The 12,314-nt window shown below is 40.3% G+C and overlaps 1 protein-coding gene across 3 annotated transcripts in view; it reads right to left on the bottom strand.

Moving 5' to 3' along the window:
* The window catches only part of CREB5 (cAMP responsive element binding protein 5), a 254,832-nt gene that overhangs the window by 190,734 nt on the left and 51,784 nt on the right, over window positions 1-12,314 (bottom strand). For all 3 annotated transcript variants that reach the window (XR_009957588.1, XM_062569259.1, XM_062569260.1), the window contains one exon: window positions 9,887-10,008. Coding sequence is in view for 1 of the 3 variants with exons in the window: in XM_062569259.1 (XP_062425243.1) it covers window positions 9,887-10,008 (122 nt within the window). In the remaining 2 variants the exon portion in view is untranslated. The remainder of the gene's footprint in view (window positions 1-9,886; window positions 10,009-12,314) is intronic.

Below are 12,314 nucleotides of genomic sequence, written 5' to 3'. Positions count from 1 at the left end.
GGTAAGAGGGGACTCAACAGCTTCTGTAGAAAAGCATAGGAGAGAAATAGTAGGATAAGGAAACATTTAAGCATTTCTTTGTTCCCGAAAATGGTTTTAAAGATCATATTTATATATATTATCAGGAGATCAACAAGTACCCATACAGTTCACTTCTCTTTGTGACCTAAAGTGGGTTCCCCCCCTCCCAAGCAAAGGCTCCCCACACACACACTTCCTTTGTCCATCTGTAATAGGCTAAAAATTTAAATTCCATTAAAATCAATGGAACTGCCCCAGAGATGCATGAGGTTATACACCCAACTGTAATGTTCATTAACTACTATGGCATGTGCTCAGTTGTTCTGGCTGAATTGTCTTCTCCACTATTCCTTTTGTTACTCTGAAGCATGAGAGATTTAACAGTCAAGTTTGGGCACTTTTAGAAATACAGTAATTTCACGTAGCACAGGAAAATGGTGCATACATTAGAGTGCACATAAGTGGTGTAAAGTCAGTTTTCGATATTTCATTTTGTAACACTGAAGATGACCAGTACAGATCAAGATCTTCTAACCTGTGGTAAAAATCTCCTTACTCTCCTGGATGTCTCTAATTTCACATTTGTTTTGCTTGAGGTACGAATTAAAAAATCCTTACCCATGGTTCATAGCCTGTGGACAATTTCTCCATATAACAATCACCATCATTGTCTTTATGCCAAAAAACAAGACTTGCCTTGGGGGACCAAGGGAGAAAAGGGGCTGAAGCGGTGGGAGGAACTCAACTGTAAAGGTTTAGGAGTCCCCACGGAGGTTTATAAATAGACGACTGCCATGTGCAAAATGTGAAAGAAACCCAGTCAGCATAAGAGCTGTTGCTGTTTCCAAATCTTCTAACTAAGTCCATTTAGGCAGTAGACAAGGTTATAAACAAAAAATAAATCAAGAAATTATTAGCATCTGAATTTTGGCAAGATAATAAAATGTGTAGGGGTTTAATCAGCAAATAATAGGAAAGATCTGCGAGCGAACCCACCAATTAATGATAAATAGGACTTGGCACAGAATAACTTCACCAATGTGGATCTCATTAAATGGCCATGGAACCTGTTCCCGCGCAGCCCTTCTGGAGCAAGGGAAAGGTGAGGTAACCGCAATGTCCATGTACCCCCCTTCCTCCCCCCCCCACCACGGCTCTCATGCTCCGGTATTGTAACCACCTGGGCCAAAATGACAACCTTATGCTGAGTGACAGCCAGTCTGTGGTTCTCCAGTCTGAGAACTGATAGGTTTCCAGCTCTCAGCTTTTGGACTTTTCCTTTGGAATTCCACCTAAACAAAGATGACCGATGCATGCAGCTCTGCTCACTCTGGAGTTTCTCCTGCATTCACCTTGCTTTATTAATGATACCTCTTAAAGAGAGAAATGCCCCCAAGCAAGCAGTATCCCTTAAACAGATGAATAGTTCACACACCAGGTAGGGGGATGGGGGGGGGGGGGGAAGAGACCCTGTCTTATTAGACTAGAAACAGACACACCATATTAATGCAAAGAATCAGCATATGGTTCCAATAGGTTTCTTAAAATGATTTATCAGCTGTGATTAAGCCCTCAACCAGCATGTCTATCTTCATAAATAAAGTAAAAGTGCACCTTGCTCTAAAATATATCAGTAATATCTTATTACTCCACCATATAGACTGCACTCCACTTAGCATTTGGCTCTGAGGAGCGAAGAGTTTGTGTTTAATAGTGGAGTGCATACTCTAAAGAGCTTGCCAAGATTTAGGAGCCTTATCAAAGAGACAGACTTATTAAAACAGAAGGTTTATCCCTTCACTATGTGCCATCCAGTCCATGCTGCTGAAGTATGAACGAGGAACGAGAAAGCTGTGCCTTTAAGAACACACATAGGAAGACCAAAGCGATACGCACAGTTCCATGTTGTTGTGAAAGAAACGTCAGAATGACATTAGGCAGGCTCCTTTTTTTGGGGGTAGCCAAAATACACAAAGTTCAACAAAAACCCAAACATTACAGGAGGGTGACTCAGTTTCTCTGGGACGGGGGCAATAAGAGGCAGAAGGAAAGTGGACTCTTCTGACTGAGCCCTGTAAGATGATTCATGAACTGGAATTCAGAAGAACACGGAAAGATTATGGTTAGGGAGGTTTAGCTCAATCAAAAACGTATGCCCTTTCTTACTGCTGGAAAAAAACTCAGGTCTTCTCTCAGAGCATGCAGATCTAAATCCATAAATCCATTCAAACACAGCCCATTGAAACAGAGGAAGATAAGAGAGACCTGCCTGCCAGCAGAAGACAAGATGTTGTACCGACAGCAATGAGCATAAGCTAAACCTTACTCCTATGCATATTTTTGCAAAGCTAGTTATGAACTTCGTTGTCTTCATGACTTTCTGCATAGTTAAACAGAAAAATGTCCCCCTCGTAAAACAGTTCAGTGGGGCAAATAAATGCTTGGACTATAAATGTATGATCAAAACAGGACTCACATAGAGGACTAAAATGCCTAGAATCCCTGTATAAAATATAGTGCATAGCCACATGTCTACCATGAAAGCTTCAGAAGTTAAGAAAACCAGTTAAAATACAGCAAGCCTATCCATCTGGAGAGAGGACGAGCATTCTTCCTGTCTTTAGCAACACTGAACAACAGCTGATAAATCTTTAACACACATGGTTTGTGGGATGCCCTATGCTGAGACCGAGGAGATATGGAATCAATCCGAGGCTCTGCCACAGACTTCCCGTGCAATTTTTAGCACGTCACTTGAGCCCAGATCCCTTATGGTAGCTCACTGATTCACTCCTGCTTTATTTCAGTGAGATTAAGACACCAAACTGCCTTTGAAGATCTCCATCAATCTCTTGAGGCCACACTGCAAAGATATTTAGGAACCAAAAGACACAGAAAGCTGCCTGCCTGGCAGAATGGGTTAAAGGATCCAACTCCCTTGGGATTCTCACTCTGCACCTCTGATTCCATCAGTTTGGTGTCTAGCTACTAAGGGGCTTTGGAAATCTTTTTTTTTCTAAACTCCGTATTTCTTTAGAAAATAAAAGGAAAAACATTTTCCTTCTTCACAGGAATGTTGCAAAAGTTGATCATTAAGAAAGAGAGGGATTTATAAACCAGTGGTGAGCCCATAAAGCAAATCAATAAGCTGTCTTAACCTTATGCTAATAATGCATATGAAAACTCAAAATACCCATTGAAAAAAATTAATTACTGTGCTTCTTGCATTTGAAATTCAGAAAGCGTTCTAGAGTAAAAAAGAGAAAAATTCTGATACAAGGTTAGAATATATCTATACAGTATCTTAATTCATCTCCTAGAAGAAATGCTATGCTATGAAGATGCTCATATCTTCACATATACAGATTTTATATTTAGAGTATGGGAACTATTATACTGAAATCTTTGGATCTGAGGTGATTTCTGGACTTTGCAAAGTTGAGAAATTCAAGTTATCACCTTAACAACAGCTTAACTGATTGATAGAATGACAGCTTGATGTTATTATACAGTGCCTAGAGCAGTGGTACCCTGGCCTTTAAGCTCTACATTAACATAAATCATTCCTAGTCTTATTTTCCTTCTACTATAACTATATACCACCATATACCAGACCCAATCTCAGGGGGAGAATACAGAGTCAGAGGGACCTTTGAATTGGCAAAGCACAAACACTCTTACATCATGTTGAGATGAAAGGAGAAGGCAATGTATATTTATACATCTTTATGAGAGCATAATTCAAAAAGAAGTACAATAGTAAGCATTTAAACACAAGTCTTTGCTTTTTCCTGCTCTTCAGACTGGATAAGCAGTGTGAGCAGGAAACCAACCATAAGATGCTACTTCCTATCAGTCAGAAGTGCTCCAGAAGCAGGCTTATTAGTTTGCTGGTTTGTATTACTTAGCGAGTAAAATTCAGCTGTTTCAGAGCACTTGCCTCTGAAACGTTTACCAGCACGACACCATCCTGTTCCACCTCAGCCACCCCACTAGGGCTTCAGAGCATTCACCTGGGAAGAACAGAGCTAAAGGGACTGCTATAGAGGCAGGGCATACACTCAGACACGGTACCATCCAACACGGGCACACCGCAGCATTGACACCATCTACCTTAAGACCATGCTTAAAAAGGAATAAAGCTGAAGATCTCCTATGCTGCATTACTAGAAAAATGGCCAAAAAATATGTACCTATTTTTTGGAAGGCAGCTCTGTGCTGCAACTTAATCATCTGAGGGGGAAAGAGTCAGGTGAGAGCACTCCTTGAAAGGGTAGCCATTTCTCATTAATAACCCATGTTGAATTTCTAGTCTGTCAGCAAAAGCAACCACCATAATGAGTCCTTCATCCTTGTTCCTTTCTTTCACCAGAGTGCATTTTCAGCACTACTACGTGCACCAGTGCAGGCCTTTAAAACCCAAACACTTATACAACATGCTCTATCAATGTAAAGATCTTTTTTTTTCCCCCTTGTAGTATAACGGTATGATATTACTGGAATATCACCCTTGCCTGTCAAAGGGGCTCCATTCACTACACTGCTAGTTTCAACCGCTATATTGACAATGACTGTCTCTAGGAGTGAACTTTCTACTTTAACAGAATGATGAATGAGATTAAAATAAGATCACATTTATGCAGCGTTTTCTGCTATCCAGCCAACACAGCTTTTGCAGCTTCTACTGCTGGGAATGCCAGGAGATTTCAAAATGGCATCTGCTGCAGATGGGCAACGTGTCTCCCACGACCTGTTTCTCCTCCTGTTTACACGACGGACATGATCAGGCCATTTAGGGAGGTTCATTTGTTTGGTTTGCTTCCTTACTTAAAAGTCTCCAAAAAATAAAAATAGCAGGAAAATCCACCAAGTTTGTGCAACACAAGAAATGCTTATTAGAGGTTCTTATTCATTGAACTTCAGGGCACTGGTTTTGTATTTACATTTCCTCTTATTGCAGCGTAAGGGATTTCCTTTTAAAATATTTAAACAAACAAAATGCATTGCATTTATTCTGTTTGCATACATCTCAGAAGATGAAGAAGAAAACCTCTAGGCCAGGAATATATTACATAAAATTTGGTTTAAGGTGTGAAAATGAAATGAAATTTTCTACCAAACTACACCTGCTCAAAAGACAGATTCTATTATTTTCAGCTCAGCTTGAATTCAATAGTCCTACCTGTACTCATAACTGATAGCACAGAAGTAGAACAATCAGGAAATATTTGTGAGATTTCTATTCTGGAGACTGCAGTATCACTGAGTTCAGCAGTAAATGGTGTTGTGGTATAAATTAGACAGGTGCATTTGATCTACCTTCTTAAGCTGATATGCAGGAATCTATCATGACATAAAGGACAGAAAGAGAAACTAGAAGGCAGAAACCAAATCTGTGCCTTTCAAGGGCATGTCAGGCTATAGCATGACCTCTTGCTGTATGCAACTAAACTGGATATTCAGGCCCTTTTCAAGCCTTTTTTAGATTGAATGTATTTAACTACCAAATGCTCTGTATTTTCTTTTCTTTGCTGGAAAACCTCATTCTGCTGATGCTTTTCTAGCAGTGAGGTGACTACAGTGGGACAGTATACAATAATATTAAGCCATGCAGAAGACCTGCTGGCTTTCAGCTTCCTGAACTGACAGTGAATAAACCACATTAAAATCAAGTGGTACTTGGGCATAGCTGTTTCTCTGCTTCATTTCCATAGCTTACATATTAATCATAGAGTATTGCTCAGAAAATCTCAGAAATTTCAGGATTAACCTCAGGAAGTGATGTATCGCACTTCTAGCATAAGCAGAACATGATCTTAAAAATGCCTTTATATTTAAAATACACAATTTGCTGTTTCTAAATGCTCCTTGATGTAGTGTTCTATACACTACAGCGCGTGTATTCCCACTCTTTCTCATTTCATGCAGGCAGGTCAGGCAAAATGCATTTTAATGAAGCAGTAGCTACAATTAGTTGTTCAGAAATGGATCTTGGCTCTTCCCATCTTCAACATTACTCCCTCAGACTCAACCTTAATGCTCAGAACAAGATCTGACAGCAGGGCCTATCCAGTAGCAGCAAAGGTCATGGGTTTGCAAATATAACCCATGACAAATGCTTTGGATACTTAATGCTTAGAGCAGTGTAAACCTAAAACCTGCAGCTAGTAGGCTAAGATGATCATCTGATCTGCCAACACGGCCTACCTTGATGGTTTGGGTTGCACATTTTGCTTGCGGCAGAGCTGTCGATTGCTGCCTGCCTCAAGCTCCTGAGAGCTTTAATAATTACACTTTTGCAAGTGGAAAAATAGTATAGGTACAGTTTTATCTATACTAATCTTAGTGGTGAATTTGGCAAGTGGGACGCTTGTGTCAGGAAGAGTGCCATCGAGAGGATGCAAAAAGCCTCTTTCCCATACATTTGTCAATACACCTGTTTCTGATCTCTTCCTTTGCATTTAGAGGATGGGCCTTTCTCAGATAGGGACTTCCAGCTAATAGTTCATGTTATAGACTCCTGAGGAGCCAAAACGCTGACAATCTCATTTCCACTTATAACTTTTCCATTCTCATTTCAATCCAGGTCCTAAGGGTCATTACTATTACTCTAATCCACCCAGTTCCCAAGCAAATGGCTAAGCCAGCTATATTTTAAGAGACAGTCCTTGCCAAATGAACCTACAATCATTATCAAAAAGACATACCAAGTATGGGAGTCAGAAAGAGATGCTATTCCCATTTAACACATGAGCAACTATGGCAGAAAGATATTAAGTGATTTGTTCCAAGTTAGAGATCTAGAATATTAACTCAAGCACTTTCCCTTCAATACTACCTTTCCAAAAAGGGTATATGTCCTGTTCCTAAGACTGCGCATTCAGCACTTCACAGCTAATTTGGAATGTCAACAGTCCCCATAACCAGCTTAATCACAGCAAATTCTCATGGACTACACATGGACTCCTGTGTAGAGGAAGAAGAAGAAGAAAAAAAAGAAAGAATATAGCTAATTGGACTGTATTCTTTGAGGACTCTTTTCAAACGGGGACTCTCAAGCAGAAAAAAAAAAGTGTTTTTCTCTTATAAGATTTCAGTGTCAAGCTGTGTGCTAAGCCACAGTGAGATACTAAAATAAACATTTCTCTCATAGTCCAAAGAAATTAACCTGACCAAAAATATTTTTGGAAGACTTTTCTGAGACAGGAATAAGATTTCCGTGCTGCTGCTGTTAGCCTCCCAGCGCTGGGAAGCGCGTCGGGAGAACGCTGCGCTGCACTCGCATTCCAGGGACAGGCCATTAGGAGCATTTCATTATCAACAGCTACGGCCCAAGGAGTCCCTTTCTGCCGCCGCCTTTGTCTCGTGTGTTTGCGCAGAGCCCTACTGGGGCCCGCTTCAGATTCCTATCTGACAGTCGGTCAGTAATGTAAGAATGAACATACAGCAGACTAATTGGAAACACAGAACAAATGTTACAGGTTAGCTAGCTGGTGGGACTTTTTTTTAATGATTTTCCCTCCTTCCCCCTCCCCCCCAATTCATTTTGCTCCCTGGAGATAGCCCATGGCAGCTGCAGGGGTTGGGAGAAGGAGGGCAGAATAAGACATCCAGAGGTCCTTAAACAACGGGTATTATCAGGTAACCTGATGCCCCTGTCTAGGTTTTAATCAGATTGTGCGACTACCCCTTGTGAGCTGAAATGGACCCAGCAACATCAAACTAATTTTTGGCTAGCTGCACAGAAGCCCAAATCAGTAGACCTCTCCTCATCTCCTGCTCCTGCAAAATAACTACCATAGGGTAAGAACTGCTTAGGAATCTTCTTCAATACTGATAATTTGCAAAGAAGTACAAATGTACAGAAATGGTCCCCTTGATCTTGGCCAGGTCTCCTCTGCAGTATACAAGAAACTAAGTATAACAAGTTGAATATAAAATTAGTCACATTTCTGTCATTACAGGGCTGTTTCCTAACATTCATCCTGCAAATAAAGCTGTGAAGGTCAAACTATCTGGGATATTTTCCCCGCCCTTGACCAAACCTTGAACTCTCTTACATTTGGACACTCTCTTTCCTTGATCAGCATACTACGACTTGATCTTTCTCTCCTTCTCTCCTATATCTGTTCAAGTCTCTCTAGACTCCTTTCCCAGTAAGTCACAAATAAACCACCCCTAGCCCCCCTTCCCATATTCTTTCTATATGCCTCCTCTCCCTTTCTGTGTCTCAGCAATCATCCTTACATCTTCCAAAAAGCCCTCTAGTGCCTTCTCCTGCAGACCTCCAAGTGCTTGAAAGATCCTTCTGCAGGTCCCTAAATGCTGCCAACTTCAAACTTCACAAGGCTCTGGACCCACCCAGGCACACATACGTCTCCTATGTATGAATTCGGGATTGGGCAGCAATAACTGACAAGCAAAACTAATGGCACTAAAGAGCAGCTGTAGGAAACAGTTCCTTAACAGGAAGCACTTGCAATTGGGAGGCACAAGCACTCTGAAAGACAAAATAATGCTAAGGCAAGGGATGAAAAAGTGCCCCCTGGTTTTAGCACCACGGCCTAATAGTGTTTCATTAGAATCATAAAATCATAGAATCAGTAAGGTTGGAAGGGACCTCTGGAGATCATCTAGTCCAACCTCCCTGCTCAGCAGGGTCACCTAGAGCATGTTAGACAGGGTTGCATCCAGGTGGGCCTTGAATATCTCCAGAGAAGGAGACTCCACAACCTCTCTGGGCAACCTGCTCCAGTGCTCCGTCACTCTCACAGTGAATGCTTCATGGCCTAATTAATTACATTTAGCATGTGGTGTTGGATAAACCTCATATTAGACAAATACATAGGCCAAATGTTCAATAACTGAGGGGGTACTGTGGAAGAGGACATTACTTGAGAATTTCTGAGAGTTACAGAGATGGGAGAGGGTGAAAGAGAGGCATAAAAATTGAACAACATGAAGAGGAAGTATTTGGTAGCTTGTTTGAGGGCTGCAGTGAGGAAGAAGGAAGCAATATGAGCCTTTAGGAAGCCTCACATTATTCATGCGTTTCAGTTCTCAGAAGCAACTAGAACATTGGATGCTTACTTGAAAAGCTAAAACTTCAACCATCACCTCTTGCTGGCCTCTATAGCACATTAAGCCCTTTTACAGTTCCTAGGAAAGTTTAAACAGCTCATTAGGATCCCTCAAAACACTCAGACAATCTTTGGGCATAGGAGTATACTTAACCTCATATAAAGTGGCCTATATAATTCAACTTACAGATACTAAGAGTGGTAGAACGCTAACTGAAAATAAGATACATTATCTACTTGGTATTAAAAGTTATAATTTTCCTCTTCTGTATGAATACTTTATGACAAATGCAGATACATGACAAAGATGGTAACAATGACAAATAAAAACCAGAGGCTCACAGTGCAGGAGGGGAAAGAGCAAGACTTTTTGCTATTAATGTTAATGCCTCCTCATTATCCACATTTCCCTGTAATGTATTTGAACAAGCTTGCAATCCTCACTTCAAAGATGATATAATTTTCCCAAGCCTCTCCCTCAAGAGGTGTGTGGTTTGTAATACAGTTTACTTAAAAGCAGGGACTTGGAATCAAACCCTGGCAACAACAGTTACACGCTTTTGGAAATGTAATGCTGTTTTTTTTTTTTTTTTTTTTTGGTTTGGAGCTTTTATCTGTCAATCATTTCAATAGTTTAGAAAACATGTCACAACTTATAGTGCCACCTAGTTTCTAACCAAAAGGTTACTACCAGGTAATAGAGAGAGTTCTGCTTTCACACAGTATCCTTACAATGTTTGCAGGAACCAAAAAGAGCAAGAAGAGACTGATGCATTAACACTCACCCTTTTGTTGTTCTCTTCTTCTTGTGCCTTCCTAAATTCGTGCTCTAAGGAGCAATCAATGTCATTGAAGAGGCCCACTTCCTCACAGTTCTTCAGAAAGCGCGTCGGTGTAGGAGTCTGATCTGAGAATACGAAAAGAAATAATCATCGACGCTCAATATTAAAAGGAGACTGAGACAGAACGCCTCTTTTCTTGGCAGAGGATTTAACCTGCCAATGCCTTCCCACTCCCACACATCATCACTGAAAACAAACCACACGGCACTGAATTTTGACATTGTGCACTGTAGACAGACAGCGACTGCCAACAGCGTCTGAAAACAGGCAGCAGCCATCATTCAACCAGAAAGACAACAGGCCAGATTTTCAGAGAGCACACAACACACAAGTGCCTATTCCTAACATATGCAAGCAGTCATTTAAATTGTGTATAAAACTCCAAAAATAACTGCATGTAAAACAACTCACAGCACATACGATAATGCATGTTTACCATGCAGCACACAGGTAACTACGGTAGATAGACATTAGTTATGCCTTCACTGCTTGAAAACCACCTCAAACATTCACAATTTCATATTCTGAAACACACTGGAAGCAAGCCATGGTGCAAAGAAATCTTGCTCAGTGAATTGTTCCCAATATAATTTTTGAAGGAGTGAAATGCCATTAAAAAAAAAAAAAAAAAAAAAAAAGAAGTTGTGAAATATTAAAATCGGCCACAAAGAAGCTTTAGTAATCCTGTTTCTGTTTTAACTACAAGTGCTGAAGATTCATAAAAACAATGAGATTTAAAGTCAAAATATTTTTAGTGTATGCCTTCACCTCTAGGAATTTGTTGCCCCCTCAAAAATAATTCAGGGAAGGATAGTATTTTCTTTAATACTACAGGCAGGAGGGGCTCAAGGTACAAGATTTTCAGCCTCTTTTCCAAAATCTATAAATAAGGCAAGTAAAATTGCCCAGTTGACTCTTAGTTGTTTTGCTGATGACCTCGGCTGGTCTTTCTCTGGAAAAGTGAAAATTGAGCCCAAAGTTGGGAACCAAGAACTCTTCATATAAAAGTCAGCTCTGAGCTAACTCCATTCACTCTGAAGCATGTTCTGAACTGCTCCACCTCAGCTTCCCCACCCCCAAATAATTACAAGACAGAGCCCTATTAAGAAAGATAGGGGTAGTCCATATGGTTCAATCAGCTTTATGCACAAGCAGGGGAAAAAAAATAAAAAAGTGACATTCCTTTCATTCAGGCAAAAGAGACTTAGAAAGCAAAAGGCTCTGATCGAGCAGCAAAGGAAAGAAAAATCTCTTCCATCTTAGCTCCTCCTTTCCTAGTTTCCAGTCCAGCTCAAGCGGCTTTGTATTACCCAGTCTTACAGAAAAATTGTCCTAACCCTCTTAATCATCATCTTCTACATAGTCATTTACAACTGTCCTATTGTTTGAAATTTGTTCTACAAAGAATGAAAACAAGTGCCTGTTGCACTAATCCCAGTTGCCCATACAGGGCCAAATCTGACCTCAGACAAAAGCTTCCCACTTCAGTGAGCTCAGAGGGGGAAAGTTTAGCTTCTTGTGCCTAGCTAAGATGGATCAAGTTCTAATATTTCCCTGTTACAGGGAACTGTTATCAGACAGAATGAACATTATATGATTAACATAGAAACACGCAGCAGCCCCTACACAAAAGGCAGTACAAAAGAAACACATACAAAGGGATATGCAGTTTCCACTTGGAAATTAAGGAGTTGATCCTCCTCTTTATAAAATCAGTGTGAAGCTGATTTCCTCTTTTGTTGGAAGGTCTGATCCTACAGCTTTGACCTTTTTAAGTAATTTAAGGGCAAAGACCCTGGTCCACAGGTATATTTCAGACGGAATATATTGATGTAACATAAGAAGCAAGGCCTTAACGTTAAAATTCTGTTTTTATTTCTTTTGGCTTCAGCATTATACTTGTGAGCTTAAAGGAAACAAAACTCAAGTGTTTGGGAATGCACACATATTTATCTGATAGTTTTCACAGCTAACTACTGTATTACCAGAGACAGGAACAGAAGATTTTCCAAGAACCTTGTAGGAACTCAGCATAGGGACCTGAGTCAATGAGGTGCTGACATCGATCAGAGTTGAGGACACTCAGCATTTTACAAGTTTATGCCCTAAATAAGTAGTGCCAAACTAATCTCTAGGGTAACCTCACTGAACTCAGTGGATTTACACTAGGGTTGTCTTTGGCCTTTGGCTGCAACTTGTCCTGCAGATGAAGTACACTGAAAATCCAGAGAAATAGATTTTTATTTCCAAAAACGATGAAATACTACTTCAGTGAAAAATGCTACTGCTCTGTAGAAAAAACAGAAAAATAATTGTTGCCAAGTCTTTCTGGATATAAAAGGGATGTTAATATTTGAATGTTAGGTAAGAA

The sequence above is a fragment of the Rhea pennata genome, chromosome 2 (assembly GCF_028389875.1).
Source record: "Rhea pennata isolate bPtePen1 chromosome 2, bPtePen1.pri, whole genome shotgun sequence".
NCBI lineage: Eukaryota > Metazoa > Chordata > Aves > Rheiformes > Rheidae > Rhea > Rhea pennata.
The sequence above is the reverse complement of the archived record's forward strand: the minus strand, read 5'-3'. Positions and strand labels throughout refer to the sequence as shown.